Consider the following 27,124-nt stretch of genomic DNA (forward strand, 5'->3'; position numbering starts at 1 on the left):
GGTTTGACCCCATGGATTAAGCCCAAAGAAATAACAACAGTTTGGGGTGCTGAAACTTATCCTATTATTCTTGCCTATAGTGTCTATAGCCCACCACACTATCAATGTCTCTGTCTCCTGTGTGTTGTGCAAGCCAATTAAGAAACTGTAGGGAAATAAGCAGCAGTAGCCTAATTAATTATCTTGTCTTGACTTTCTTATACTTTAAAAGACACTATTGTGAATCAGGTAAACCCTATGTTCTAGTTTCTAATGACCTTAAGTAACAGTTTAGCCATCTTATGCTATAGTTTGTTGCTAAACTTTAGATTTTCGGTTAGTTTAGCAAACTTATGTTGGCTGGTTTCTAAACAATAAGTTACAGTTAACTAATCGTAGCCACCTTAAGTTACAGTTTAGCTAAATTAATGTTAGCTATAGCTCCTGACTTAAAGGACAATTCCAGGCAAATTCAACCTATAGGGCTCTAGTTTCCTTATATTTTACGTCTAAGAGAAGGATTCTGAAGATTTTCTTTTTAGTTGCTCCTGTTTTGCAGTAGTTCTGTCTGTCCCTGCATCGCCACAGCAGCGTATAATGGGAGTGGACCGATCTTACGCTATTCAGGCTGTTTACACCCACGACGTCAGATGGCTTCAAACATTCAAGAAAGCCAACATGTTTGTCAATGGAGCTGTAATACAAAGTCTCACAAAGTCTTGCGAGAGTCTAGTTGACGCTCTCAGTAAGTTTACAGGTAGAATAAACAATATCCAGACTTACTCTCACTGCTACAAAGACGTTAAGTTGCTATTCCTTTGGTGATAAAACAAACGGGAGCTTCAGACGACCTGTAAACATAGTTAACCATCAACTTGACTCTCACGCAAGACTTTGTATTACAGCTCCGATTACAAACGTGTCCGCTTGCTTGAAGTAAACAAACCCTTCAGTGTATGTTTGAAGCCATCTGACGCTGTGTGGAAAAGAAAAAAAAAAGTTGGTTTTGAGGGATGTAAACAGCCTAAACAGCGTAAGATCCATCTGCTACACTGCTGTGACAATGCGGGGACAGACAGAACTACTGCAAAACAGGAGACATTAAAAAGAAAATCCTCAGAATCCTTCTTTTAGACCTAAAATATTGGGAAACTAGAGCCCTGGTTGAATTTGCCTGGAATTGTCCTTTAAGCTAAAAGTTCACTGTACTTATCAGATATATTAATACCCAAGTTGGCTTAACCCGTCATTACTGTACTAATATATAATGTCATATTGTGTCTAATTTTGATGAACACTGTCTGGTGTTCATCATGAGACAATGGAGGATTAGCGATTGTACATTCAAAAATTAAATCAAGCAAATCCTCTGATGAACCAAGTGAGACGCGGACAGACAAATAAATAAGGAAAATAACATTTCTTTGCAGCTTAATCACAGTGGAACAGACAGAAATAGTACTGTCTTTATACTTGTTCCCACTTTGAACAATCGCCTGCTTACCCAGGAGGCTACACAGTTATTTTGTTAATTAATTCACTTCCTAAAGTACATAACAAACTACAGCCCCAGGCTCTGGTGTGATCAGCCCCCCCCCCCCCCCCCCCCCCCCCCCCCCCCCCCCCCTCCCCCCCTCCCTACAGCTATGTGAGCTATATCATGAAAACAGACGGTTTCAGGGCGCAATGAAAGTGATGTAATATTCATCTGCAGCTGCAACGGTTTGTGCGTGGGTTTATGTTTTTTATTCATGGCCGCTGCGCTGAATACACAATACGTCTGGAAGTATTAATTATGATGGCAGAAAAAGATGATGGGACTTAACTTAACCAGTGGTGGCAAATAATGAATCAGGACCAACAATGCATCTAATCTAATTCTTTACCAGACAGATGAGATGTTTATTTTGTTAGGCAGTGACTCACTGTTTGAATGTTGACCTTTACCTCGTTAACGTGAATGTTATCATATATCACTGAAACTCTTACTAGTACACAGGGTCACCAGCAGTAAATGGACATCACAAACCAGATGATAATGACTGTATCTTTATGTGGGCAGAGGCAGCTGCATCATAATGAGGAGGAGCAGGACACATAGCGGCTTTAATCATAAATAATAAACTGCTTTACATTTGTGCTGATTTGATTTAGTGGGAAATGTAAGGGCAGCAAAAGAATGGGAAACTCTTTTAACTTTAAATCTAATACACATTGTAGGAGGTTATATAAGGTGCAACCCTGTGTCACACCATAAACAACCCTTTATATTAATATTGGGAATCTGTTTATAGATAAAAGAGACACATTCTCTGTTTGTGGAAAATTAGTAACAGACAAATTAAAGAGCTGCTGATGTGGAAAAGAACAAGAGTTTACAGCTCGCAGCTGTGCACAGCTGAGCTTAGACACAACAGTGCTTTCAGCCATAAACACTCCTATGTATGTCATGAGTTTTGCAGCAAAAAGGTCATTTAAAAAAATGTTAGTATGAAGTAAAAAACAATGACAAGGACCTGGGAGAGAGGACTGATATCTGACCAATTGTTTAAGATATTTACAAAACTGAGAAAATGTGATTTCAAGAGGCACAACTGGACAAAAAATTGACTGACAAAACTCAAATTAGCAACCAATGTTCGTATTATTAATCTTATGTTAATAAAAATTTGAGTGGGGGAAAAAAAAAACACTCAGAGATGCCGAATCATAACTGAGGAAGGTCGTTGTGACATCATAAAGAACAGGAAGTGCTGATAGCTTGTTTTACGGCTCTGTGTCCATGTGTATTTCTCCATGGACTGAGGCTTTTATACTTTAATACAGAACACAGAGTTGATTTATAGTCACACTACACATGTAGCTGCACTTCCACACATGGGACCTTTAAAAATAATAAATAATCAGCCCCATAATGATACTATAGGGAAAAATTGTGTAAGTCTGTATGGATTCATCCTCTGTGAGCCATGAACAACTGCACAACACACTCCGAATCAATAAACCAACATTGATCACAGCTAAAAAAATCCAATAATAACAACATGATCTAAAACATTAAGAGATAAAACTCTATCTAACATCCACGGGTTAACTTTCCACTGGACCCTGAAATTAGTTTACGAGGGAACTTTACTAATTCCAGTCTTAAAACAGATTATACCAAGAAACTTACAAAAATCCTTTTGACAATTGCTAAGAAATGAAGCCTATAGCAATAAAGTGGAAATCTGACGCCCTTCTTCCAATTAAAATGTGGCTTGGTGAAATCAATAGCTGTGTGCCTCTAGAGAAAACAACTTATTGGATGCAGAAAAGAAGTAAGACGAAGTAAAACCATTTTTAATTTATATGGAAAATCCACCAGCACACCAGGTAGCTAAACTAATCTCTCTGTATTAGAGCTTGACTTGGTTTGAACTATGAATAGTGATGCTACCCCATGTCTCTCTCAGTATCTTCGATTATTGTATAATGTATTTTATTTATTACTGTAATTTTTATGATTAATTGTATTTATTTATCTATTTTTCCACTTTCTATTGTCCTGTCCCTGTGAGTTAATTTCATTTTTACTTTGCCACCTTGTGGACATTGAATTTTCCCCTTTTTTGATAATGTTGTGTCAGTTTGTTACTGTAACTTTATTCTTGAAAAAAAAAAATCAAAAATCAAATATTCAACTATAAAAAAAAAAAAAAAAACTTTAAGAGATATTAAAAGGACAGCTACCACAGGTCTGTCATCATAGCCTGAACTAACCCCAACACTTCATAATATTATTCTTGAGTGCACGCAAGGATAAAAGTATAACACACACACACACACACGGGATATCGTGCTGTTTACACATTACACTGTGATACCCACTGAGATATTACCTCTGTTATGGGTTAAACACACAGTTTAATAAGAGACAGAGGTGGTGTGTGTGTGTGTGTGTGTGTGTGTGTGTGTGTGTGTGTGTGTGTGTGTATGGGGGGGGGACCAAGGTCTTAAACACTGTGTATCCAAGACACAGTGACGGTTACCATGGTGAACGGTTGGGTAGAAGAAGTGACCGTCGCCATCGCCACAGCAGCAGCAGCTCAACGCTCAACAGTCTCAGATCATCATCATCTCAGCTTCTGAGGCTTTTTAACGACATATCAAGGACGCTGAAGCCATGAAAACACACGTCCAGGCTAATTATGGGCTGGTTGCAACACTTTTCTGCAGAGCTGAGACCTTGAGGAGGGTGAAAACACACTGTGGGACAATAAAATAACCAACAACAACAACCTAACAACGTCCTGCTGCTGCTGCTTCTTCATCTTAACTATTTCCTTGTTTATGCGCTGATGAAGGCTGTCGGCCCGGCAGGAAGAGCCCCATTATACTGGAAGACTTACATAACCTTATTTCTCTTTTTTTTCTTTTTTATTGTGAACAGCATTTTGTTGTTGTGCGTATACTGGCAGACTGAGACGACGTAATGCATGCACACACATAAAACGGTGCAGTGTCAGCACAATGAGAGCACAGACACACACAGAGAGGAGGAGGAGGAGGAGGTGGAGGATGCTCACTCTTTTTAAGACTCACAGTGCAATGAGGAGACATTTTTACTGATGGACAGATAACGACAGGGGAAGGGGAGAGGAGAGGAGAGGAGCGGGGGCAAACATGACCTGCTGGTTGAATTTCTCTGAAGCAGATCAGAGGGATGAAACCTCAAAAAGGGGAAAAAAATAAAAAATAAAAAATGAAAGCAGCTCATGAGATCTATGAGGTCTAGACATTCCTTAGATGTTATTCAAGCTGCAGAGGCCAATCACCAGCAGCCGTCTGACTGAAAGCAACGTGGTGAAACTTGTCTAACCCAACCGGTGGATGTGTTACTGTAAAAAAAAAAAGCAAAAAAAAAAAACAGCTTCCTTGATCACCAGCTCTGGTCACACACCCAAATAAAAAGAAACCATAATCACACATTTAACATTTAACATTTAACATTTAGGAAACAACATTTTCTCCACATAAAGCTGCTAAAATGTAAGAAACAACCACAACAACAACAGAGAAGAGAAGAGAGGAACTCGTCATGTGACACAGCTGGGTGCACGTCGAGTTCATGAGGGCAATAATAATGCGCAGCTGATTACATGTGACTCGCCACATCTTTCATTCATGCAGATAAAGATAAAGAAGATAAGATAAAAAACAGAAGAAGGAGAAGAAGAAGAAGAATAAGAAGAGACTCCCTTATCTCTCGTCATGCCAGAGAGACAGAAAGAGAAAGAGAGAGAGAGGGGGGAAAACAAAAAAACTCAAGAGTGGTATAAAGTAACAAGTGCGAACGCTAACCTCCGTCACATAGATGAGTGGGATAGCGCTGTAGTTCTTCCTCATGCCTCCTCCTCCTCTTCCTCACAGGGGTCAAAGTGCAAAGTGCACAAAGCCACAGCAGCAGCAGCAGCAGCAGCTTCAGAGGAACATCACACAGCTCTGGCTGCCTCTTTCAAGTTTTGGGACTATACCCTCTGAGGGAGGAGGAGTGTGTGTGTCTGTGGGTGTGTGTGTGTGTGTGTGTGTGTGTGTTGGTATGGGTGTGTGTGTGTGTGTGTGTGTGTGTGTGTGTGTGTGCAACGCTCTTATTGTGAAATGTTTTGCTTCCTGTGTTAGTAGCTATCAGACTCAAACCAGCAGCACTTCCACACACTCACTCTCACATCCCAACCTTGTCTTGTCCTGACTGACTGAGGTGCAGCGCTCTTGTTCTGTAACCGCACACACACACAGATACAGACACACACATACACACACACACACACACACACACACACACACACACACACACACACACACACACACACACACACACACACACACACACACACATGCACGCACACACAAACACACACACACTGGGGAAATACCACCTTAAAAGGAGCAGCAGCCCTGAAGCAGGACGGTTTCTTTTTACTGCAACCTTCCTCCACACTGGCATGAGCACACACATCAACTTGAATCCTGCCAATCAGGAGGGAGCAGAGGGAGGAGGAGGGGGGAGGAGGAGGGAGGGAGGAGGAGGAGGGGGGGTTTAAGGGGAATGAATGAGTGTGGGAATTTTGAGCTTGTGCAGGAATCTCCAGACCGACCGATATTCCCCCCGAGGAGGGAACGGAGGATTTGACGGGCGGTTTGTAATCTGCAGAGCCTGATAACACAACAGCCTGTGGCCCTGTGTGTGTGTGTGTGTGTGTGTGTGTGTGTGTGTGTGTGTGTGTGTGTGTGTGTGTGTGTGTGTGTGTGTGTGTGTGTGTGTGTGTGTGCGTTTATGACCGAGGCTGCTGGACTCTGCACCAACTCCCACTCATGTTCAAAAGCATTCCTGTGACGAGTGGGAGTGGGAGTGGGGGGGGATCAGCAGAGTCGATAACAACAATAAACAGACGCAGATATTTTATCTTTAACAATAATAAACTGTCAAAAACTAACACAACTATCGTCCAATTGAAAAAACTATACACTATACACAACTATACACACAGACATTTCCTTCACTGAGCGACTTGATGCAAATCAGCCTCAACCAGACGCCCCAAAAATACTGCACAGGACATCTGCTGCATGTCCACTTCCTGTGTGTAACCATGGTTATCTGTCGTTTTACGGGAATATGCTTATATTTGTTTGTCTGGAAGTTGAACCCAATCAGCTCTGCAGCAGCTCAGTTATGTCTGGTTTGTCTGACTTCAATCATAGTGCATTTATTTTGCTGATTATCGAGACTCAACAAACAAATTTTTCATAAACCTACAGACCTTAAAATTCAATGATCTTGTGGACTATAAAACTGCTCAAATTATGTATAAAGTAAATAATAATATGCTTCTAGATGATGTCCAGAGGATTTCAGTCAAAGTGCATTGTATTGCTTTGTTGTGTTTTTGTTTTGTTTTGTTTTGTTTTGTATCTATACTAAGACCGAAATAAACCCACTAAACTAAAACTATTTTGAAAGGTAATGCCAGTCTGTTTCTTTATGACAGTTGAGTGGGCTGAGTTTTATCCACTCAGTTAGTTTATGTTCGATGATCTTTTCATGTGATTTGATCATAAAATGAAGACAAAAATTAAAATAAATGACTACAGTAACTACCCACTTTACACTTCAAACTGGGGCTGTCACGACATCAAATTTTCACAATAAAAGAACTATCTGGGCCACATAATTAGAGAAGACCTATGTGATGATGATGTGTTGCAAACTCTATGCACAGGCCAATATGTTTGCAAGGAAATGTAATAAGTGTACAGAGGATGTAAAGATAGCCTTGTTCAGATCATATTGTATTACACTGTACACAGCACACAAAAATGAGAAAACTATTGGTAGCTTACAATGATGCATTTCGAATATTACTTAGGCGCCCAAGATGGACAAGTGCGAGTCATACTGTATGTTTGTATCTTGTAATGCGTCCACTCTTTTAAGAAACTACATGTATAGATTGATGTGTCGACTTAACCAGGCAAGTAATAGCATCATAGCAGCACTAGCTACACGCAGTGATACGAAATACTTGGAGACAAATAAGTGCCTGTATGTGTTTTAAAACTAAGATGGTGTTTTTAATCTTGTATTGTCTGTGTCTTTGTATTGTCTTCTCTTATTTATAATGGACCTGAGTCCCTAATAAAGATAATCTATCTATTATGACCAAAACAATTTTCAGTAACGATAATTTTGTTATATGCACTATTATTTCAACATCTTTTCTGGCAAATAAACAGGATGGTGTCGGGGAGGTGGAGAGAAAATCTGTGACCATAACTCTGCAAAAGTCGTTTAAAAAAAAACCCAGAATGACATCACTGTTATCGCTGATATCAAATATCGTGATGTATGATACATGTCGTCCACATCAGGTCGTCTTCAGCAGGAGCTCATGACTCATCCACACTAATTAACCAGAAGTGAAACCGTGATTATTAACGTCGTCAGCTGCACCTCAGTGTGTTTCCTGCTGCGATGTGTCCAAACGGCCGCTGATAGTTTCACTAATGAACACAAATATTTCACATGTGTTCAGGTTTTTTTTTTTTTTTTTTTTTTAAATGATGAAAGAAGAAGTGCCAAGTTAATAATAAAAAAAAAAAGACGTTGTGAGCCAGTGAAAAAATCCAACATCAAAAGCATCAAAGCAGCGAACACACACACACACACACACACACACACACACACACACACACACACACACACACACACACACACACACACACACACACACACACACACACACATAGAGAGTGGCAGCTGCATCACGGTGCAGAGACGTTGTTGCAGCCTGTTGCACCAGAGATGAAGGGAAAAATCTTCACTTCACTTTTTTTTTTGTACTTTTCCTCAATTTAGTTTCTCCCTGATGAGCAGAAACACACAAGGGGGAGGGGGGGGGCAGCAGAAGTGGGACGATGATATTTTTAAAGAAAGAGAGACACTCAGGGGAGACGGCATTCAAAAAAAAGAAGGAGAAGTAAAAGAAATAAGAATAAAAAGGAACTTTTTTAAAAAGCAAAACAAATATTTGGAGAATTATTAAAAAAAAAAAAAAAAGAGGAGTCTGGAAAATCTCCATCAAGGATGTGAGATGCTGGTCGAGGATTGAGGAAGTCAGGCATGAATGATGCAATATAGGGAGGGAGAAGAGAGAGAGAGGAACAGGACAGTGATGTTAAAAAGAGGAGATGGAGAATCAAAGAAGAGGTAGAGGAAGAGGAGGAGGAGGAGGAGGAGGAGGAGGAGGAGGAGGAGGAGGATGATTACATTTCAGAGCTATGACAGTTGGCAGGAGGGAAGATGGAGAGGGAGAAGGAGTGTGTCTCCTCCTCCTCCTCCTTTATCATCCTCCTCCCTCATCCTCATCACCACGGCGACCCTGCTTGGTCTCGGTCCCAGCATCCATCCCTCTGTCCATTCGCCACCAGCTGCCACTTCAATACAAACTGCTGCATCAGCGTTTACCCGTGGCAGAGGGGAAGGGGAGGAGGAGGAGGAGGAGGGGAGGGGGATTAAACCTGCTCCATTTACAGCGGCTGCATCAGACCGAGGTGATCGGCCGATGGAGGAAACAGCAAAAACACTCAAAACTCTCCAACAGAGATTGTTTCTGACTCCAGATGAAGCCTCAAAAGGCCTCGTCGTCCCCCCTCATCTTGTCCTTCCCCCAAAAGAACAAACAGCGCCCTCTTGTGGATGTTAAACTCTACTACACATTGTGTTGAATCCAATCTTACCTTGATGTGACCTTCTTCACCTTCCTCCTCCTCCTCCTCCTCCTCCTCCTCCAAACTGTCCCCCAGAGGAAAGACGAACGAGGAAACAGTGAGTCTCCTCATTTAACAGCTCCACGTCCCTGAAACTATACAGAAAAATAAAATACAACAACAACATGTCGGCCAATGGAAACTTCTAACTCCTCTAACATCCTGTCGACACTTTGCTGAAACATTCCTGAAGGAGTCGTTTTAATTAGACAGAGGTGGAGAAAGACTCAACACAGGTTGTTTAAGTCCTGCATCGGTAAATTTCCTTCAGTAAAAGTAGAAAAATATCAAAATTCACAATTACTTATCATGCAAAGTGACGTCATTCTTATGTATTATGGCTTTAATGTAGCAGCTGGTACAGAAGAAGCTCATTTCTATTTGTCATTTTATAGCTGCTGCTGCCTGGCTGCATTTTAACAACACATTATAATGTTTGTTTTTTTTAAGTTTTGTATCACTAATCTGAAGTGAATATACACAAACGCAAACATAACTTTACAATAGAAAATACAACATGATGTACATATAGGCTAGGATATAATAGTAATACAGTATAACCTATGTGCAGGTCGTGTTTATGACGATATTGTTGTTTCAGGTTTGCATCAGTGGACTTTCACTGTGTACTGGTGTCTAACGTTTAAACACACACTCTTTTGTCTCTGTTAAAGTTAACATTCACTCACAGTTCATGTTCACAGGAGGTTTGAAGTTTCTATGAGTTCAAGTGAAAACCAACCTGCACTAAAGACACAAACACACACACAGAAACCGTCAAAATTCAAACATTAAAAGTAATAAAAGTCCACAAACCTCCTCAGTCCTCCGTCCTGGATCTCGGAGTTTCTCTCTAAACGAACATGAGTGTGTGTGTGTGTGTGTGTTAAACTGTATGTTAACACACACTCCTCCTCACACCTCGGTGTGAAATGCTGCAGGCTGCAGCTTCACCTCGGCTCAGATCAGTGTAATCCCACAGTGATTAACAGGCAGCAGTGACCGGCTCACAGACACACACATAAGGAACTGGACTTTTATTCTGATGTGACACTGTGTTGACTAAATATTATTTAGTTTAGCCTAAAGAAAGTTGATTTCTCTGGTTTTAGCTTCTTAAATTCGTAGAAATAATGATTAAAATTTGGAAATTACAATAGTTTTTCTTCCATTTTGTGACATCAAAGTCACAAATTAAGTGGTAGATTAAACAGTGGTGACAATAACTGTCGGCTGCAGCCTTAAAAATGATTTGGTGACACCAGAAATAAACCTTTTCAGGAAGGAAAAGAGTAAATAAAAAAAAATGTTAGAAAGAAAAAAGTGCAGGCACTCAGGTGGGTTTGAAAAAGTTAAAAACCCTTTATTTTTGTGGGTAAAATTTAAAAAACACCAACGCGTGTCGTGATGGTTTTGCTTTTTTGTTTGTCTTTCTTTGACATTTTAGTGAAAAAGTCAAAGAAAAAAGAAATGAAGATTATAGCTGCTGCGCAGCGATGGGTCGGGTCCGGGCTACTTTTGGGCAAATTTAGGCAATTCTGAGCAACAAACAGGAGAATAGGAAGACAAGACAGTTGTCCTTATAATGTCCAATTTGCATCAGTTGAGGATTGAACCCACAACCTCGGGAACTAAAAACCATTGTCGATCGCACTGAGCTAATTGACAACTGGCAGGTCAACAGTGGCTTCACAAATTGAGTAAGCCATTCACTGTCGTGTAGGCAGAAAAAGAAAAATCAGTTTTTGAGGTAAAATAATGATATGTATTTGTCAAACATCTACTATGAGTCTAAGATGTTAGGAGCCTTCGCAGATGGTCCTGTCCAAGCTATTTGGATTTTTAAATTTAGAAGCTTGCTGTGATGCCACCATTAGGACAATTGTCTTGTGTTTCGTGTTGAGGACATTTGACATTTTGATCTGTCATCATCATCATCACCCTGGCTGGGTCTCGAACTCACAACCTCTGACACCAAGAATCAACGCTTAACTCAGTGAGCTAATTATCTGGAAGTGAGACATGGTGTGTGTCTTCTCAAATAGACTCAGGGAGTCAGTGTCCGGGCAGCAGTTGTGAACGCAGATTTCTGTTATCTAAACAAAAATCTGTTAATACATAAATTGCATTTAGACAGCAAAATCGCTTAAGGACATCTGACATTTTGATCTGTCATCATCATCATCACCGTCGCTGGGTCTCGAACTCACAATCTCTGACACCTAGAACCAGCTTCTAACTCACTGAGCTAATTGGCTGGTAGTGAGACCTGCTGTGTAGCTTCATTTATCCACTCAGGTGAGCCAGTGCCCGGGCAGCTGTTGTGGTGAAATGGTCAAAATGTCAATAATTCAGTCATCTAAACAAAAATCTGATAATACATAAATTGCATCTTGACAGCATGGAAATGTTGGTGATTTGTTTTTAATGATAAGTGTTTTGCTTCATAAGAGAAAATATGATGTTTATAAATTCCACTCTCACATTGACTGCAGTTGTTCCCATGAGAGCAGAATTCAAAATGTTCTCAAAAATTCAGTTTTTGAGATAAAATTCTGATATTTGCTAAACTTCATCAACCATGACTCCAGAATATTGTCATTTTTTTTCAGGAAGATTGAAAATGTATTTATCAAGAATTTGATGGTATATGTTTACAGTACTGTTTACAGTCAAACGTTTTCATGCACTGTAGGCTCAATTTTTGCTTAATCAAAAATCCGAGAAACAAGTTTTGTGGAGGACGGTCTGGAGATGCTCTGTAGCAAGTTTGGTGACAATTGAGCAAACATTGTGGGAGGAGATACATTTTAAAGGTTTTACAGTTATTGAAAAAAACAGAGTGATGGACTTCATAATTTGTAATAAGTTTAAGTGGACAAAAGTTTCAGCAGTATTGAGGCTACATTGTGGTGAAGTTTCAACACTGTAGCATCTACCGTTGGTTTGGTAGGAATTTTTAAAGTTTTTAAATTTAAACGCTTATTGTGCCCCCCCTAGGAGGGGGGGGCACATGTCCTTGGAGTTGAGTGAATCTGGCATGGGACTGAACCTTTGTGCAAAGTTTGGTGAGTTTTCGCCCATGGGAAGTATGACTTCCTTGGAAGAAGAAGAAAGAAAGAAAGAAAGAAGAAGAAGAAGAATTCCTAGGAATACAATAGTGTCCCGGCAGCTTAGCTGCCCGGACCCTAATAAATGATCTGATGTCATAAATTTAATTTTTTTTCTTCACCCATTTAGTGTTTCATATAATTTATGAACACACTTTACCTGGTCAGTTCATCCACCTGTTGATTCTCATCTGACTCAGACTTGATGGTGAATTCAGAGAGGATTTCTGCTGAGTGGAAAGAAACTGGCCGACCTCCTGAACTCCAGTTTTATACACTGACTTTAAAATGGGTTGAGGAGATTTAAACCAAAGTGGCCAAATAAAAAACAAAACAAAAAAAGAAAACCCAACTTTTTTCGTATCTGGTAGTTTCCAGTTTTCTTTTCTAACATTTTTTCACCATTTGCAGGAAAAAGTAGTTGAAATATGAGAATCAGTGAGTAATATTTTACATATTTCACAGTTTTTTTTTTTTTTTTTTTTAACATTAATTCACTGTGAGAAGCATCAACCATTATAATCATCAGTAGCTAAAGCATTTGATGAAATGATTACTGTAAATAACTGTGTTGGTTTTCTCCGGGGCTACAACTAATTATCTAATAAGAAAACCTATCACTTTCATTATTCACTCATCTGCAAATTATTTAACAAATAACCAATGAGTTGTTTGAGCTAAAAGAAAATTGCAGGTATAAAATGATTTAAATTTTCTAGTATTTAAGCTCTATATCGATTTATTATCGCATTCCCCCAGAAATTCAAGCTGTCACGTTTGTTGTCACCTTTTGTGAGATCTGCTCCAGAGTTTAAACCACATGAAAGTAGAACATCTGACTCAGCAGCAGCAGATTCAATGTGAAGATTAATCAGAAAGGAGGTTAATCCACCATGAATGAATCACTTCACACGGGTAGAAAAACACTTCCAGTCACCTCCAGCATTAAACATCTGTGTAGTAGAGATTTTATTGAGGAAATCATAATTTACAGCGTGGATTATTATTATTATTAACAGAGGTCACTGAGTGCCGGCTTTGGGCGGGACCCACTCGTGGATCTTCTTGCAGGTGGTGGAGTAGGGCACGTACTGCTGCGACGAGCCGCTCACGTTGAACTGGTGAACCTCCGCCAGGAACTTCTTGGGCTCAGGTGGGTGAGTGGTGGGGGGGTCGTCTGTCATGCAGTGCAGCCAGCGGTGCCTGAAGCGGAGGAGAGGAGGCCGTTAACATTGTTTCTATAGTTAAAGGGTAAATATGTCATTTTATGGTTTTATTAGAGGGGAGGAAGGCAACCATCAACAGATGAGGATTGCTATGTATTTAGTATACGTCTAATTTCTTTTTTTGAAGTGCTTTTCTCTTCGGGGATAACTAAGTTAAAGGGATACTTCACCCAAAAACAATAATTCACCAATTTTCTACGCACCGTCATGCCAAGGAAGGATTTGGAGAACTTCCAGAGTTATCAAAACGCTTTTGGAGTTCCAGGGGGGGTCCGGCTGGCAACGGATTTTCATATAATGGCAGCGGATAGAGTTCACCTTTGAGATCGTCCAAAACACACACTATGAAACATCCAGATACCTCCATACTGCTCTTCTGTACTGACCCAAGTGTCCTGAAGCCGCCACGTGAAAAAGCTGTTCAGAAAAAATGTATTTGATCTCTGTTTTTATCCTTGTTGTAGCAGTAGCTCCCAGTGGCTGCACGAGATTAGCTGTGAGATGTTCCTCCTTGTTTACATCAAACATCCAATGGTTTACACTACCAAAGAACATCTGGCAGCAAATCTCGTGCATGCACATGTAACGGAGGTGCACTCACTCACCCATAAAGGACGTGCAAACTGGCTGCCAAGCGCTCATTGAGCTCTTGGCTAAACGGTTTGTATCGTCGCCTGCTGTGCGGGAGACCAGGGGTTCAAACCCCACCTGGGGCAGTCCATACCGAGAAACACAACGCAGAGGGCCAGATTGACATCCACTACACACACAAACATCAACAGAGCCACTGGGAGCTACTGCTACAACAAGGCTAAAAACAGAGATCACACATTCATTTTTTCTGAACAACTTTTGCATGTTGCGGCTTCAGGACACTTGTGTCAGTAAGACGAGCAGTATGGAGGTATTTGGATGTTTCATAGTGTGTGTTTTGGATTCGATTCGATTTGATTCAAAAGTGAACTCTATCTGCCGCCATTATATGAAAATCCATTGCCAGCCGGACCCCCCCTGGAACTCCAAAAGCATTTTAATGACTCCAAAGGTTCTCCAAACCCTTCCTTGGCATGACGGTGAGTAGAATATTGGTGAATTATTGATTTTGGGTGAAGTATCCCTTTACTTTTGGACCACTGGTGACTCTTAAAGATGACTTATGTTTTGGACGGTGCCAAATATCGCATGCTACTGCCCTGTCATGTTTACCTTTTTGAAGATGAGCCTTACTGTGATAGTTCTGTATTATTATTATAGTTGTAGTGTGATTATTTTCTCTTAAAATTAATGAACACACTTGTTGAAAAAAAGAAGAAAAAAAAGACATTATTTCTATAATAAAGCGGAGGTCGTACCACTCGGCAGGCACCATGCTGCCGTCCACCTCCCACAGAGTTTTCTTCCCGTTCATCTCTGTGGTGTAAATCACCCAGCGGTGACGTCCTGGAACAAAAACAAACATTTTTTATTCACACTGATGTCAAGCCGCTCAGAATTAATCTACATCACAATTATTATTTAAGAAAATGTCAGCGAAATCAACACATCAAGTGCAAAAAACACTTTAAATCTATTGTCGTTGTGAACGTGGACTCACCAAAGAAGTAGTTCTTGTTGTCTTCAAAGTATTTGTTCCCATATTTGTCCACACCGACCAGAGCTCCTGTCTTCACATCGTTTACTCTGAGACAATGACACAGTAAAAGTGACGTTAACTGTCTACGACACAAGACTCTGTGGGTTCATGTTGTTCATATCAGCAAAGACAGGGCTGATTATTTTAAATTGTCTCTAATTCTTCTTCAAAATAAAGGAGAATAACAATTATCACAAACACACAGATTGTAAGTAGTGACCCATTATCTCCAAGATTTGTTAAATTAATATTTACACATGAGCTTGAGTGAATTTACAGATGGTAAATGGAGAATTTATTATCAATTCAGTGAATTCTTGATGGAGTTTGGCGCAATGTCGTAATATTTCACACAGTATTTGCTTATAATGAGTTTTTGTTGCCCATAAAGTTGGAATAATTTTGTTTTCAGACACATTCCTCAGTGAGTAATCATCTTTGACCAGGTGCAATGATACATAGCCTACTGACCCCCGGTTACCAGTTTTGAGATGATATACACTTAATTTATGAAGAACAAATCACATTGTCACTACTATTCCATGACAAGAGTTAAAAATATATACCGTATATATTAATTACTCCAACTCTATGGGCAACAGTGCACATATAAACACATCCTGTGCAGAAACAATCACTTTAAATACATTGTTAATGTAAAAACAAAAGAATAAATGTCTAGTCTTTGCATTTGTTTCTATATTTTTCCACATTTGCAAACATTAACACAGTAAAACAGAGTCCATAACTTTTTTAATGTCTCCTTAAACATGAGCTGGAGTGAGTTTAAACTTTGTAAATAGAGATTTGATCTTACAATTCAAGATAATATTGAACAGAGTTTGGTGGTAAAACGCGATTAATATTTTAACCCCACGTTTAATAAGAGTATATATACAGTACTATAAAGATTAAAGATAATGTTATAGAAGCAGTCTCTATTAAAAATATTAATAAACATTAGCAACATGCTAGCTGAGCTCTGAGGACAAACCCGCTGTCTCGCTGCTGCTTTTCTGTCTAACATCAGATTTTCGTCACTTCGTCGCTTTAACAGAGAAAAACAAACGTTTTATTTTTTATTAACCAGACCTGAGGAGCTGCAGCAGAAACCCCCGGACTCCCCCGTGACCTCCTATTTGCCCCAGAGCCCTTCGGACGATGTTCGCGTACTGCGCCATCTTGAGACGGAAGAATTAAGGAGACGGACCGTGCGGCGTCATAAAAGGGTCCGTGTGGTGGTGAAGTCTTTGGTTCCGCTTCCGTTACATGAATAATACAGATACTATCATTACCATTCATTTACGTGGTACTTTGACTCAATTAAATATATTTATTATTTATTTATTACATATTTTCAAATTTGTATTGTTTTTTTTTACCTAATGGTTATGTGATTATTAACAACTGCCCTTTTCTTTTACATTTAGTGTTGTAAATAATGATGCGAAGCCTGCGAAGCTAGTTCAGGCAGACGACTCAAGCCGCGCCCATCCTGATCAGCTGATCAGTCACATGCTCTCCTCGCCCAGATAGGGCGGGCTATTTAAATCTCCCAGCTCACCTGCTCGCTCCTGGCTATGCTTCTGCTGCTGCGCCGCTGCTCTGCTTTCGCCGCTGCTGCTTCTGCTGCCCTGCTGCCCATGAGGTTTTGCAAACCTGCTGCAACCATGCTCAAGAATATGCTATCCATGCTGTGCTTCAGCTTGCTATGCTTATGCTCAATAAATGATTTCTTCTCATTCCAGAGTTGTCTGATTGAAATAGTACACAGTAAATAAATATTTGTAAATAATAGTACAGTAAATACATATTTACTGTAATGTGCACTGTGCACATACAGTATAGCAGGCTACGAATCAATATTCAATTCGCTTAATCCCATAGATTGAAGAACCAGAAGAACCAGAACCAGAACTATTTGTAACTAACTATTTACTTTTACAATATATAATGTATTATATTATACAGACATTTTTTTTTTCAAGTCTAATTATGTCAGTTAGCCTACACATGAGTGTCAGGCCCTTGTAAAAAAGTTGTTTATCATATATTTGATATCTATATAGGCTACTCTGTCTTAAAAAATCTTGGACAAAAGATCAACAAAAGCTGTTAAGGACCTTAAAATTATAAAAAGCATAACCTGTATGCTCTTGAAGGCAGTTTAAATTATACAGTTTCTAAAGCTTTACAATATTTCATTGTCTCTATATTCTCCCTTCTCATAGTTTTTTTTATGGAGCTCTGCAGCTTTTACTTTTCTATCAGCAGTCCAAGTAGCTACCACTGGAGAACAGCAAAAACACTCCATGTGTATGTCGATCAATGACTTGTCTCCTTCTTTTCTAAACTATATCTAAATTTAATTTATCTTTTGCTGCTCTGTTTTTATGTTGAACTTGTATGCCTGGGAAATTGTACTTTATTTATTTGCCTTGATTTTGTTTGTTCTTTTTTTTGTTTCATGATTCCCCTACTGTTATGTTTTCACTCTACACCCCGTGCCTACTGTATTTTTCATCTGTATTGCTGTTATTATTGTCCTCATTGAGAGTTTGTATTTTCAATGCTGAATAAAAAGACAAAAAAAAAAAAAAAGTTGATCAATGACTTGTGCTATTCCTCCATTTACCGCTAGTCGGCGGCGGCGGCAGCATACAGCAGCAATTCAACCCTCGAAGAAGAATAAAACCCGGATGTGACGTAGGCCGCAGAATCAAAACAGTTAACATTTGACAGGTCGGCTGGAGGTTTGTTTATAAAATGAAATGGGAAATGTCACCGTCACCGTAAGAAAAAACCCACTTTATCTTCTAACCGACATCTGTCTCAACACTTTTTCTTTCCTTTCACCGGCCTGTCGCGGAATGCCAACCCGAGGAAAAGGCTCTTTTGGTTAGTTTTTTACCCGGTAACGTTAACGGCGGCAGCGGCTAAGCTAAAGTTGCTCCATGGAGATCTATGGGCTGAACATGACCATATATAGCCCGGCCACGGAGCTCCCTCGCCGGTGAAATGTAAACGGTGACTCGCTCTGGAGGCCGACAAAGAAGGGGCAAGTGGAAAAAAACAAAACAAAGAAACAAAAACTCAACTTGGAAGTGTTAAAAAGAAAGAAAAACCTAACCCAAAGCGCCTAAGTTAGCTTCACCATGTCCTCTGACCCGCACCAGATCATTGCAATCATCATGGATGACAAAATCTTCGAGGTGAATAAGAAGAAGCTGATCGAGAAGAGCGACTATTTCCGCGCACTGTACAGCTCGGGGATGCGGGAGTCCACGGAGGACTCGGTGCAGCTGCAGGGGCTCAGCGTCCCGGGGCTGGAGCTGGTGCTGGAGTTCATCAACACCTCCAAAGTGCAGGTGGTGAACGAGACTCTGGAGGACCTGATCGAGACCGCCTCCTTCCTGCAGGTCACCTCCATCCTCAAGCTGCTCACCTCGGAGATCCGGCTGGACAACTGCGTGGAGCTGTACAGCCTCTCCGAAGTCTACGGGACCCACGATCTGCGTAACGCATGCCTGAAGTACATGACCTGCTACTACCACCCCATGCTGCGGCGGCCGGAGTTCAGCAGCAGCCTCCCCCCGGCCGTGAGGGACCAAGTCCGGGAGATGCGCATGAAGGGAACCGCCACCTTGGTCGCCATCGGGGACTTCACTTGTCTCTCTCTGGACGTGCCGGATCAGGACGAGCCCTGGTCCATGCTGAGGTACGGAGAGGTGGAGCAGCGGTGGAAACCTCTGGCCAACAACCTGCCCCCGGACATGATCAACGTGCGGGGATACGGCTCCGCTGTCCTGGACAACTACCTGTTCATAGTCGGCGGCTACAGGATGACGAGCCAGGAGATCTCCGCCGTGCACTGCTACAACCCCTGCAGGAACGAGTGGAACCAGGTGGCTCCGCTCAACCAGAAAAGGTAGGTGTACGTGCAAAAGACTAATAATAATTATAAAAAACACATAATAATAACTTTATTTATAGCCTATAGCACCTTTAAAAACACAAGTTTATAAGTGCTTGTTCGTCTTGTGTCAGCTTTCTGCTACCATCTATGGTGTGTATAGTGTTTTAAATCAGCTATAAAACTTTTTTTTTTCATCCAATTTGTTTTTCTTCTCTTGGTTACATTGTTAGGCTTCCTTTTCCATGAAAATATACATATATTATTGCCTTACTGTGTTTTATTGAGTGTATGTGAAGTGATGAGCCCTCTGCTACCCTTTGGGGGCAGACTATCTATCTATCTATCTATCTATCTATCTATCTATCTATCTGTCTATCTATCTATCTATCTATCTATCTATCTATCTATCTATCTATCTATCTATCTATCTATCTATCTATCTATCTATCTATCTATCTATCTATCTATCCCTCTTGTCTTCATTTAACCATCCTCTTGTCAGCTTTTTGCTACCATCTCTTGTGTTTTGACCCGAGTGTTAAATCATCTGTAAAATACACTAAAAACAATTATTTATCATCCCATTTGTTTCTCATCTCGTGGTTATGTTGTTAGGCTTGCTTATCCATGAAAAGGTTGGTTTTGCACTTAAGATTTCATAAAAGAGTTGAAACAGAAGAAAAAAGTTAAACTTAGAGAGCATCTGAGGAAAACTGTGAGAAATAGTGAATCTAAAAGCAGAATGGGCAATAATGTTGAAGCAAAAAAGAAGAAGCAAAAAACAGCCATCGACTTATCATATAAAATAAAGATAAATGAATTACCATCCTCCTAGGTCTGAAACAACAAAATATCATCTGTCAACTCTTGTTTTTTGTATTTTGTATGTCTGTTATTTGCAGCTGTCATGTGTCCTTCTTCTTCAGGTCCAACTTCAAGCTGCTGGCGGTGCAGGGGAAGCTGTACGCGGTGGGCGGCCAGTGTCTGGGCACGGTGGAGTGCTACAGCCCCGAGCAGGACTGGTGGACCTGCGTGTCCTCCATGCCCGACCCGCTGGCCGAGTTCTCCGCCTGTGAATGCCAGGGACTGATCTACGTCATGGGGGGATACACCGCAAGAGGTCAGTGTTTAGAGTGAAGTGTTTAGATATTGTGGCAAAAGTGTCAGATGATGGAGTGGGTCGTTTTGTTTATTGTAGGATTTGTCCTTGAGCAAGGCATTAAACTTTAATTATTCCAGCATTTTGACATTCATTGAGAGTATGAGACACTGAACTCTCTTCTGTCATCTGTTCAGGTTAGAAGTGTTAAATACATAACAACCATTTACTATTTAGCTTGAGGCTGCAACACGACTCAGGATTATTTTAATTACTGATTAGTTTGTTTAATTAATTTCTCAGTTAATGGTTTTTCGCTATAAAAAGACAAAAAAACAAGATAGAAAACAGAGACAAGTTGTAAATCCTCACATCCAATCAAGCTGGAAATTAAAACCTTTAGCTGTATCTAATGTTTTACACTGAAAACGGGGCAAATATGGGATGTCGTTTAGCTCAGTGGGTATAGCAGGTATAGTCCTGTCTCACCATTTCCTGTCCATTAAAGGCCTAAAAGCCCCCCAAATACTTTTTTTTTAAAGAAAAAAGGGAAAATATTAGTGCTGTGTCCTCTCCTCCTCCTATAATCCCATCAACTGTACTTTTAGTGATGATGTCAGCAACACACACACCTTTGGCCAATTGCCAATGACACATCACTGCTTTGCACTGTAGTGTTTTTTCCCCTCCATCTCTGTTATGACAATAGGACACCTTGTTGTGAATTATATCAACTTATATAACGACAACATAATAACTTTGGCATTGGTGAGTGCACAGGATGTTATAGTAACTAATACTTACATTTTTTTTTTTAAGTTATTAGATCATCAGTAGGTGATCAATTTACAACTTTTCTTATAATTTATTTAACATTTCAACAGAAATATCAAACATTTTCTCAATTGTGATGATTTGATGGTTGAATATAATCATATTTTCACAATTTCTTTTGACATTTTACAGACAAAGCAATTAATAGTTTAATGAAGGAAATAGTCCTCTAACTGTTGTGTTAATTGTGCATTAATTATGCATAAGTTGGTACAGTTTTCCCCTTTTTTTCTCTCTATTTATTCTATTTTAGTACTTTATTCACAGTCATTTACACATCCAGCACCAATATATTAGAAGTGGAAACATGCTTGCAGTCTGAATTTATTAACGTACAGGACTGGCTCAGCCACAACAGACTATTATTAAACAAAAAGAAGTCATGTCTTATGTTGTTTGGTACCAGTCATAAACTGGCGCAACACTCTGCTGAACTGTCTGTCTGCTTTAATGATGGTACTCCCCTAGAAAAAGTGGACACATTTAAATATCTGGGTCTTTGGATCGACAGTACATTAACATTTAAGCCACATATTGAATCTGTTGTAAATAGAATAAATCGTAATCTTAGCATACTTTATCGCTCCATAAATTGTTTCACTCTCCAAGTAAGGAAAAGAATCTCCATCCAACTGCTACTACCAGTAATGGACTATGCTGACACTATATACCAAAACACAGCAGAGAAATACCTTCACTCTCTTGATGTTGCATTTAACAGTATTTGTAGATTTGTTTTGAGATGTCCTTATAGGACCCATCATTGTATTATGTATCAAACCCTCGACTGGCTTCCTCTCAACAGTAGGCGACAATTTCATTGGCTTCAGTTTATTTATAAATGTGTCCACTTTAATTATCCACTTTACCTAAAACAATATCTAGTTCCCTACCGACCATCTTACTCTGTCAGACACTCGCATCAGCTGTTTTTTTCCGTCTCAAGAACCTCAAAAGAAATTGGTAGACGTGCTTTCAAATACAAAGCCCCCTCTGACTGGAATAATTTACCGCTATCTATTAGATCTGTCACTTCTTTCCATCTGTTCAAGACCTCACTAATGTCCTTGTTTCAGACCCCCTGTTGTTGCTATTAGTTTTTATTTTCTCTTCATTTATTTTTATGTACTTTTACCTTTTTTTTTTTTTTTTTTTTGCCCTTGTGATGGGGTTATGGGCTGAAGGGGTATGGTGGGGTGGGCGGGAGGGATTTGGGAGCTGTTGTGTACACATTAAGTGTATGTTTTGTGTATATGTGATTGTATTGTATTGTATTGTATTGTATTGTCTTATTGTTTTGATGTATAGGACCCCCTGGAAGACGAGATGATGCATCTCAAGGGGTTATCCTTAATAAATTTGAAATTTGAAATTCATAACATATGTCCATAAGGATGTATATCTTTTCTTACTTTTCTGTGTTATGTTTATTTATTGCTCTTCTATGCTGTTATATTACATGTATGTCTGCGCTACTGGATACTTGAATTTCCTTTGGGATGAATAAAGTTTCTCTAGGTCTAACTAACTAACGTTTCCTGTGTCTAACAGACAGAAACACAAGCGTCCTCCGCTACTGCCCGACCTCCGACACCTGGACAGTGTTTCGCTCCTGCTCCGCCCACATCCGCAAGCAGCAGATGCTCTCGGTGGAGGACACCATCTACCTGGTGGGCGGCTACACCCACGAGCTGGAGGCGGGCCGGCGGCAGCGGCGGCCCAGCCAGACGGAGGACGTGCTGACGGTGCAGTCGTACAACGTCTCCACGGGGGAGTGGATCCAGCTGAAGGAGAACACGTCCAAGTCGGGCCTGAACCTCACGTGCACGCTGCACAACGACGGCATCTACATCATGAGCCGCGACGTCAGCCTGCCCACCAGCCTGGAGCACCGCGTCTTTCTCAAATACAACATCTTCTCCGACGCCTGGGAGGCGTTCAGGCGCTTCCCGGCGCTGGGACAGAACATGCTGCTGTGTTCGCTTTACCTCCCCAACATGCTATGATTATTATTATTTTTTTTTTTTAAAAGGGCTGATGGGAAAACACTTGAGTCGACACTATAAACCGATAGCGATACAGCCTGTGCAGCATTAAAGGGATAGTAAAACATTTTGGCAAACTGGCCCATTGCCATAATCGCTATAGTCATAGCAGTAGGTTCGTTACCTTTAATTGTCGGTGCAAGCTATTTTTAGAACGGCGGAGCAGAGCCGCGAGCTGCTCAGAGCTACGCTACGGAGACTAATGGGATTTCTTGGTTTCCCTCATCAAACTCATCAAATACACAATCCAACAACTCCAAAACGCTCTGGTTGACAAGTTGTGACCTGCACATTCACCACGCTATGAGATAATAACAGAACGTTATGAGACAGAGTTGTTTTAGAGGGAAATTCAAAACCTCTGATGCGCGTTGCCTTCAGGGACAGTTTTTCAGCAAGCAGTCTCTGTATTTACCGCTAACTCTGTCTGGTAACGTTCTGTTATTATCTCATAGCGTGGTGAATGTGCAGGTCACAACTTGTCCACCAGAGCGTTTTGGAGTTGTTGGATTGTGTATTTGATGAGTTTGATGAGGGAAACCAAGAAATCCCATGAGCCTCCGTAGCGTAGCTCTGAGCAGCTCACGGCTCTGCTCTGCCATTCTAAAAATAGCTTGCACCGACAACTAAAGGTAATAAACCTACTGCTATGACTATAGCGATTATGGCAATGGGCCAATTTGCCAAAATGTTGGAACTATCCCTTTAACACCCTGGCCAGTGTGTGGCTTTTTGCTTGTTCTTTGCACTGAATGGAGCAGCAGCGGCGGGAACAGCGTTGCGGTTGCCAGGTTGAACACCTCGTGACCTCTGTGCCTCGGATTAAAAGAAAAAAAAAAAAAAAAAGCAGCACTACATTGTACATACTGCTGTGGATGCAAAAAAACAAAAGCTACAATGAAAGCGATGAAGCGCCACGGCCCGTAGGTCAACTGCATCGTAACAGCTCCTGTAGCCCCCCGGTTTGTGCCTCTCGTGTGTGTGTGAGCATCAAAGCTGCTTTCAAAAAATCACAGTGGTAATCATCTGCTCTCTGTGTATAATCACTCAGAAATGTCTGAAAACCCCACTTACGGTTTCTCCAGGACCCTCAGAGCCTCTCTCAGCCAGCTGGATGGAGATCCGTCTGAATACTGGACGCCGATCGTGCAGCAGAACGAGTATTTTTCCACCCAGATGGTCAGAAGAGTGTTTAAATGATTGTGTAAATACCTCCTGAACAGACACGAGTGGCTTTTTTGAAACATTTCTGGGTGGTTATGGTTATTATTTATATCAGAGTGACAGATTGTTACCACGGTGAACCGACTGTAATGCTAATAACACGAAAGGCCCGAGCTGCAGCTACACAACAGCATGCTATTAAATCTATGGGCCACAGTATTCCCGATGTTTACACTCCACATTAACGGCATTGGTGTACATGTCTAAACATAAGTCACTACAAACCTTAAAAATATCTCAGAAACAAAAACACTCCTTTTTTTCTTTTTTTTTCTCTCGTCTTTATGTTTTGTACATAGCAGATAATCATGAGAAATGGCTTTGGTTTTACACTGCCAGTTTTATGGGAACTAGAAGTTTCTTTTTGAGGTTGTACTATGGGATGGGACCTGGCTCGATGGGAGCTTTACGTGTCGTACTTAACACTTGCACACTTGTCTTATTTTCCAGAGACACACTAAAGCAAAGCTTAAAGCGCCAATTCCATGAAATCAACCAATGCACATGTGCCTTCTGCAACCTCAGTTGATAGGAACTTGATACAAAAAAAAAAGCACAAAATGCAAGACTTTGTTACATTGCCAGCAACTGACCAAAACTGCTGTGTTATATTTTTTGTTTTTCCTTTTTCTGCTTAAGCAGATTCTTGTTTTCATTATAGTTAATTTAGTTCCTCAACAAAATGTGTGTGTGTTTGGAGAAATAAGCCTCAAAGCAACGTTTGTTTCTTAAACTCTTGAGTTTTGAGAAAGTGCCGCACTTATATTGACTTGATTTGGAGGATTTCAGCTTTTCTCTGCATTTTACTTCTCTCTGTTTGACAGTTTGGAAATTTAGATTATGGTAATAAAGATGATGTTCAGGGCTCTGTCTTCATGTCCTCATTCTGTATCATCTATATTCTGTACCTCCGGCCTCTGTGGGGTCGCTCTGCTCCATTGTTTCCCAGGAAAACTCGTCTCCAACGACCCAGACGGGGCTGTATTTGGATTCCTCTGGGGGCCGATTGCCGGTCGTTCACTTCATGTCTCCACCTATAGGGAGTTAGAGAGGTTATACTCATCACAGAGACGACATACTGTATGTACAAACAGTTAAAGCAGAAGAGTTCAGTTAAGAGGCGACACACATCTGTCGTGTGATCCTATGTGGCAGACAAATAAAACCAAACGAGACATTAGCTTGTTTTGTAATTAAGCTGATCAGACTATTTAATTTCCCAGAGGAGAATGTATAAACCAGTCAGTGATTACTCTTCTCAAAAACACATTGCGTATTAAAAGCAACTGATTTACACTTTATATTTTGTGATTACCATCATTTCGTAAGACAAATGTTTTAAAAAATGTTTTAAAATCATAATCAAAACTGTTAAAATTGCACATTTTATCTGACAAACCATCATGAAATCCACGGATTTGACAATTTACTGTTATGTAAGAACGAACAAACAGAAAATCAACTCATTTAAAAAGGAGAAATCAGTGAATATTTGACATCTTTACCAGAAAAATGCCAATAAAAACCCTCCCATATGTTTCCAAAAACATCAGATATACCCTGATGTTTCTTTGTCAGGTTTATTTACACTATAGACAACATTTTCTTTTATATATTTAAGACATCTGACACAGAGGTCTATGAAAAACCTCCTGGTTGTGAGGCGGAGACATTAACACCTCTGATTGAAATCACAACAAATTGCACCTGACTTCACATCAGAGCTGTGTGTGTGTGTGTGTGTCCGTCCCTGTGTGAATATAAAATGCCATCTGAATTCATTACATCCATCCTGCTGCACAGAGTTTGAATACAGATCCATGTGAACCACCAAACAGCAGAGCAGCAGAGAGGAGAGACGACCAGCAGGGGGCAGCACACGCTTTTCAAAACATCACATTTCTCAGTGGGCTACAACTATTTTTCCACTTCACCTTCACAAGGACTCTCTATTCTATATTATAAAAGAAAGAAAAAACCCACACTCCTCCATCTCAGCTCTCTCTTTTTGATGCAATTGTCTACATTTTCTGGAAATAGATGTTTCATTTGAAAGCTTCAAAAGACCTGTGGTCAGAATCGTCACGAGCGCCAAAATGTACGTGTCCTCATCATCTCCAGAGGTCAAGAACAAACACATTTATAGCCTTTTGTTGTTGCAGACGAATGGATGGATGGATGGATGGATGGATGGATGGATGGATGGATGAAGGGGGAATTAATGGGAGAAAACTGGGGCTCTTTAATTCCCGGTAGCATGCAGCCATGTGGGAGGCGGAGGAGATCGATCGCTGCCATCAGTGGTTCAGATTGATCCCCTGTGTGTGGGGTCAGGCCACAGTGATCTCTCACACCTCCACAGCGGGAGGCAGCAGCAACACACAAACACACACACACTGACACACAGAGACACACACAGACCAAACAACAATGTCTAATGTGATGCTATACGCTGCAGCTACAGGGAAAGAAAAGAGTGTGTGTGCAGATTAAAGGTGAAGGAGGATGTGATAGACGTTAAAGAGTGTTTTCTTTTCTTTTCTTTTCTTTGTGAGAGTCAATATGAGTAAATGTGCTCTGAATCCGTATACGTGAGCATGCGTCTATGTCGAGGAGGAGGGCTGAGAAAGAGAGAGAGAGCGATAGAGAGAGCTCCAAGGACAGACAGCACTGAGGGGAGGGGAAAACACACACATACACTCTCTCTCTCTCTCTCTCTCTCTCTCTCTCTCTCTCTCTCTCTCTCTCT

General features: G+C 40.5%; 3 protein-coding genes across 3 annotated transcripts in view; 1 reads left to right on the forward strand and 2 right to left on the reverse strand.

Moving 5' to 3' along the window:
* The window catches only part of LOC311006446 (transmembrane and coiled-coil domain protein 3-like), a 47,648-nt gene extending 42,222 nt beyond the window's left edge, over positions 1–5,426 (reverse strand). The window contains exon 1 of the mRNA XM_083999290.1: positions 5,323–5,426. Within this exon, the coding sequence (XP_083855416.1) occupies positions 5,323–5,367 (45 nt within the window). The 5' untranslated portion in view covers positions 5,368–5,426. The remainder of the gene's footprint in view (positions 1–5,322) is intronic.
* A 7,912-nt stretch (positions 5,427–13,338) lies between these two features.
* Positions 13,339–16,464, reverse strand: ndufa12 (NADH:ubiquinone oxidoreductase subunit A12). Its single transcript, XM_083999298.1, has 4 exons — positions 16,350–16,464; positions 15,219–15,304; positions 14,977–15,064; positions 13,339–13,601 (listed from the first exon to the last, which is right to left on the reverse strand). The coding sequence occupies exons 1-4, from the start codon at positions 16,436–16,438 to the stop codon at positions 13,421–13,423; spliced, it is 444 nt and encodes a 147-aa protein (XP_083855424.1). The 5' UTR covers positions 16,439–16,464; the 3' UTR covers positions 13,339–13,420.
* Positions 16,465–17,996: 1,532 nt separating this feature from the next.
* klhl42 (kelch-like family, member 42) lies at positions 17,997–23,182 on the forward strand. The gene is made up of 3 exons (XM_083999079.1): positions 17,997–19,185; positions 20,100–20,293; positions 22,658–23,182. Exons 1-3 carry the CDS (start codon positions 18,413–18,415, stop codon positions 23,110–23,112), a joined length of 1,422 nt encoding a protein of 473 aa, XP_083855205.1. The 5' UTR covers positions 17,997–18,412; the 3' UTR covers positions 23,113–23,182.
* Positions 23,183–27,124: the final 3,942 nt, after the last annotated feature.

This window comes from Trachurus trachurus, assembly GCF_905171665.1.
Source record: "Trachurus trachurus genome assembly, chromosome: 23".
NCBI lineage: Eukaryota > Metazoa > Chordata > Actinopteri > Carangiformes > Carangidae > Trachurus > Trachurus trachurus.

Excerpts from the sequence above, each read along its gene's own strand:
- ndufa12 (XM_083999298.1), bottom strand. The coding sequence starts at position 16,438 with ATGGCGCAGTACGCGAACATCGTCCGAAGGGCTCTGGGGCAAATAGGA. Across the intron at positions 15,065-15,218 it reads CAACAAGAACTACTTCTTTG|GACGTCACCGCTGGGTGATT; the intron begins GTGAGTCCACGT and ends TTTTTGTTCCAG. Across the intron at positions 13,602-14,976 it reads AGCATGGTGCCTGCCGAGTG|GCACCGCTGGCTGCACTGCA; the intron begins GTACGACCTCCG and ends CCTCCGCTTCAG.
- klhl42 (XM_083999079.1), top strand. The coding sequence starts at position 18,413 with ATGTCCTCTGACCCGCACCAGATCATTGCAATCATCATGGATGACAAA. Across the intron at positions 19,186-20,099 it reads GCTCCGCTCAACCAGAAAAG|GTCCAACTTCAAGCTGCTGG; the intron begins GTAGGTGTACGT and ends CTTCTTCTTCAG. Across the intron at positions 20,294-22,657 it reads GGGGGGATACACCGCAAGAG|ACAGAAACACAAGCGTCCTC; the intron begins GTCAGTGTTTAG and ends TGTGTCTAACAG.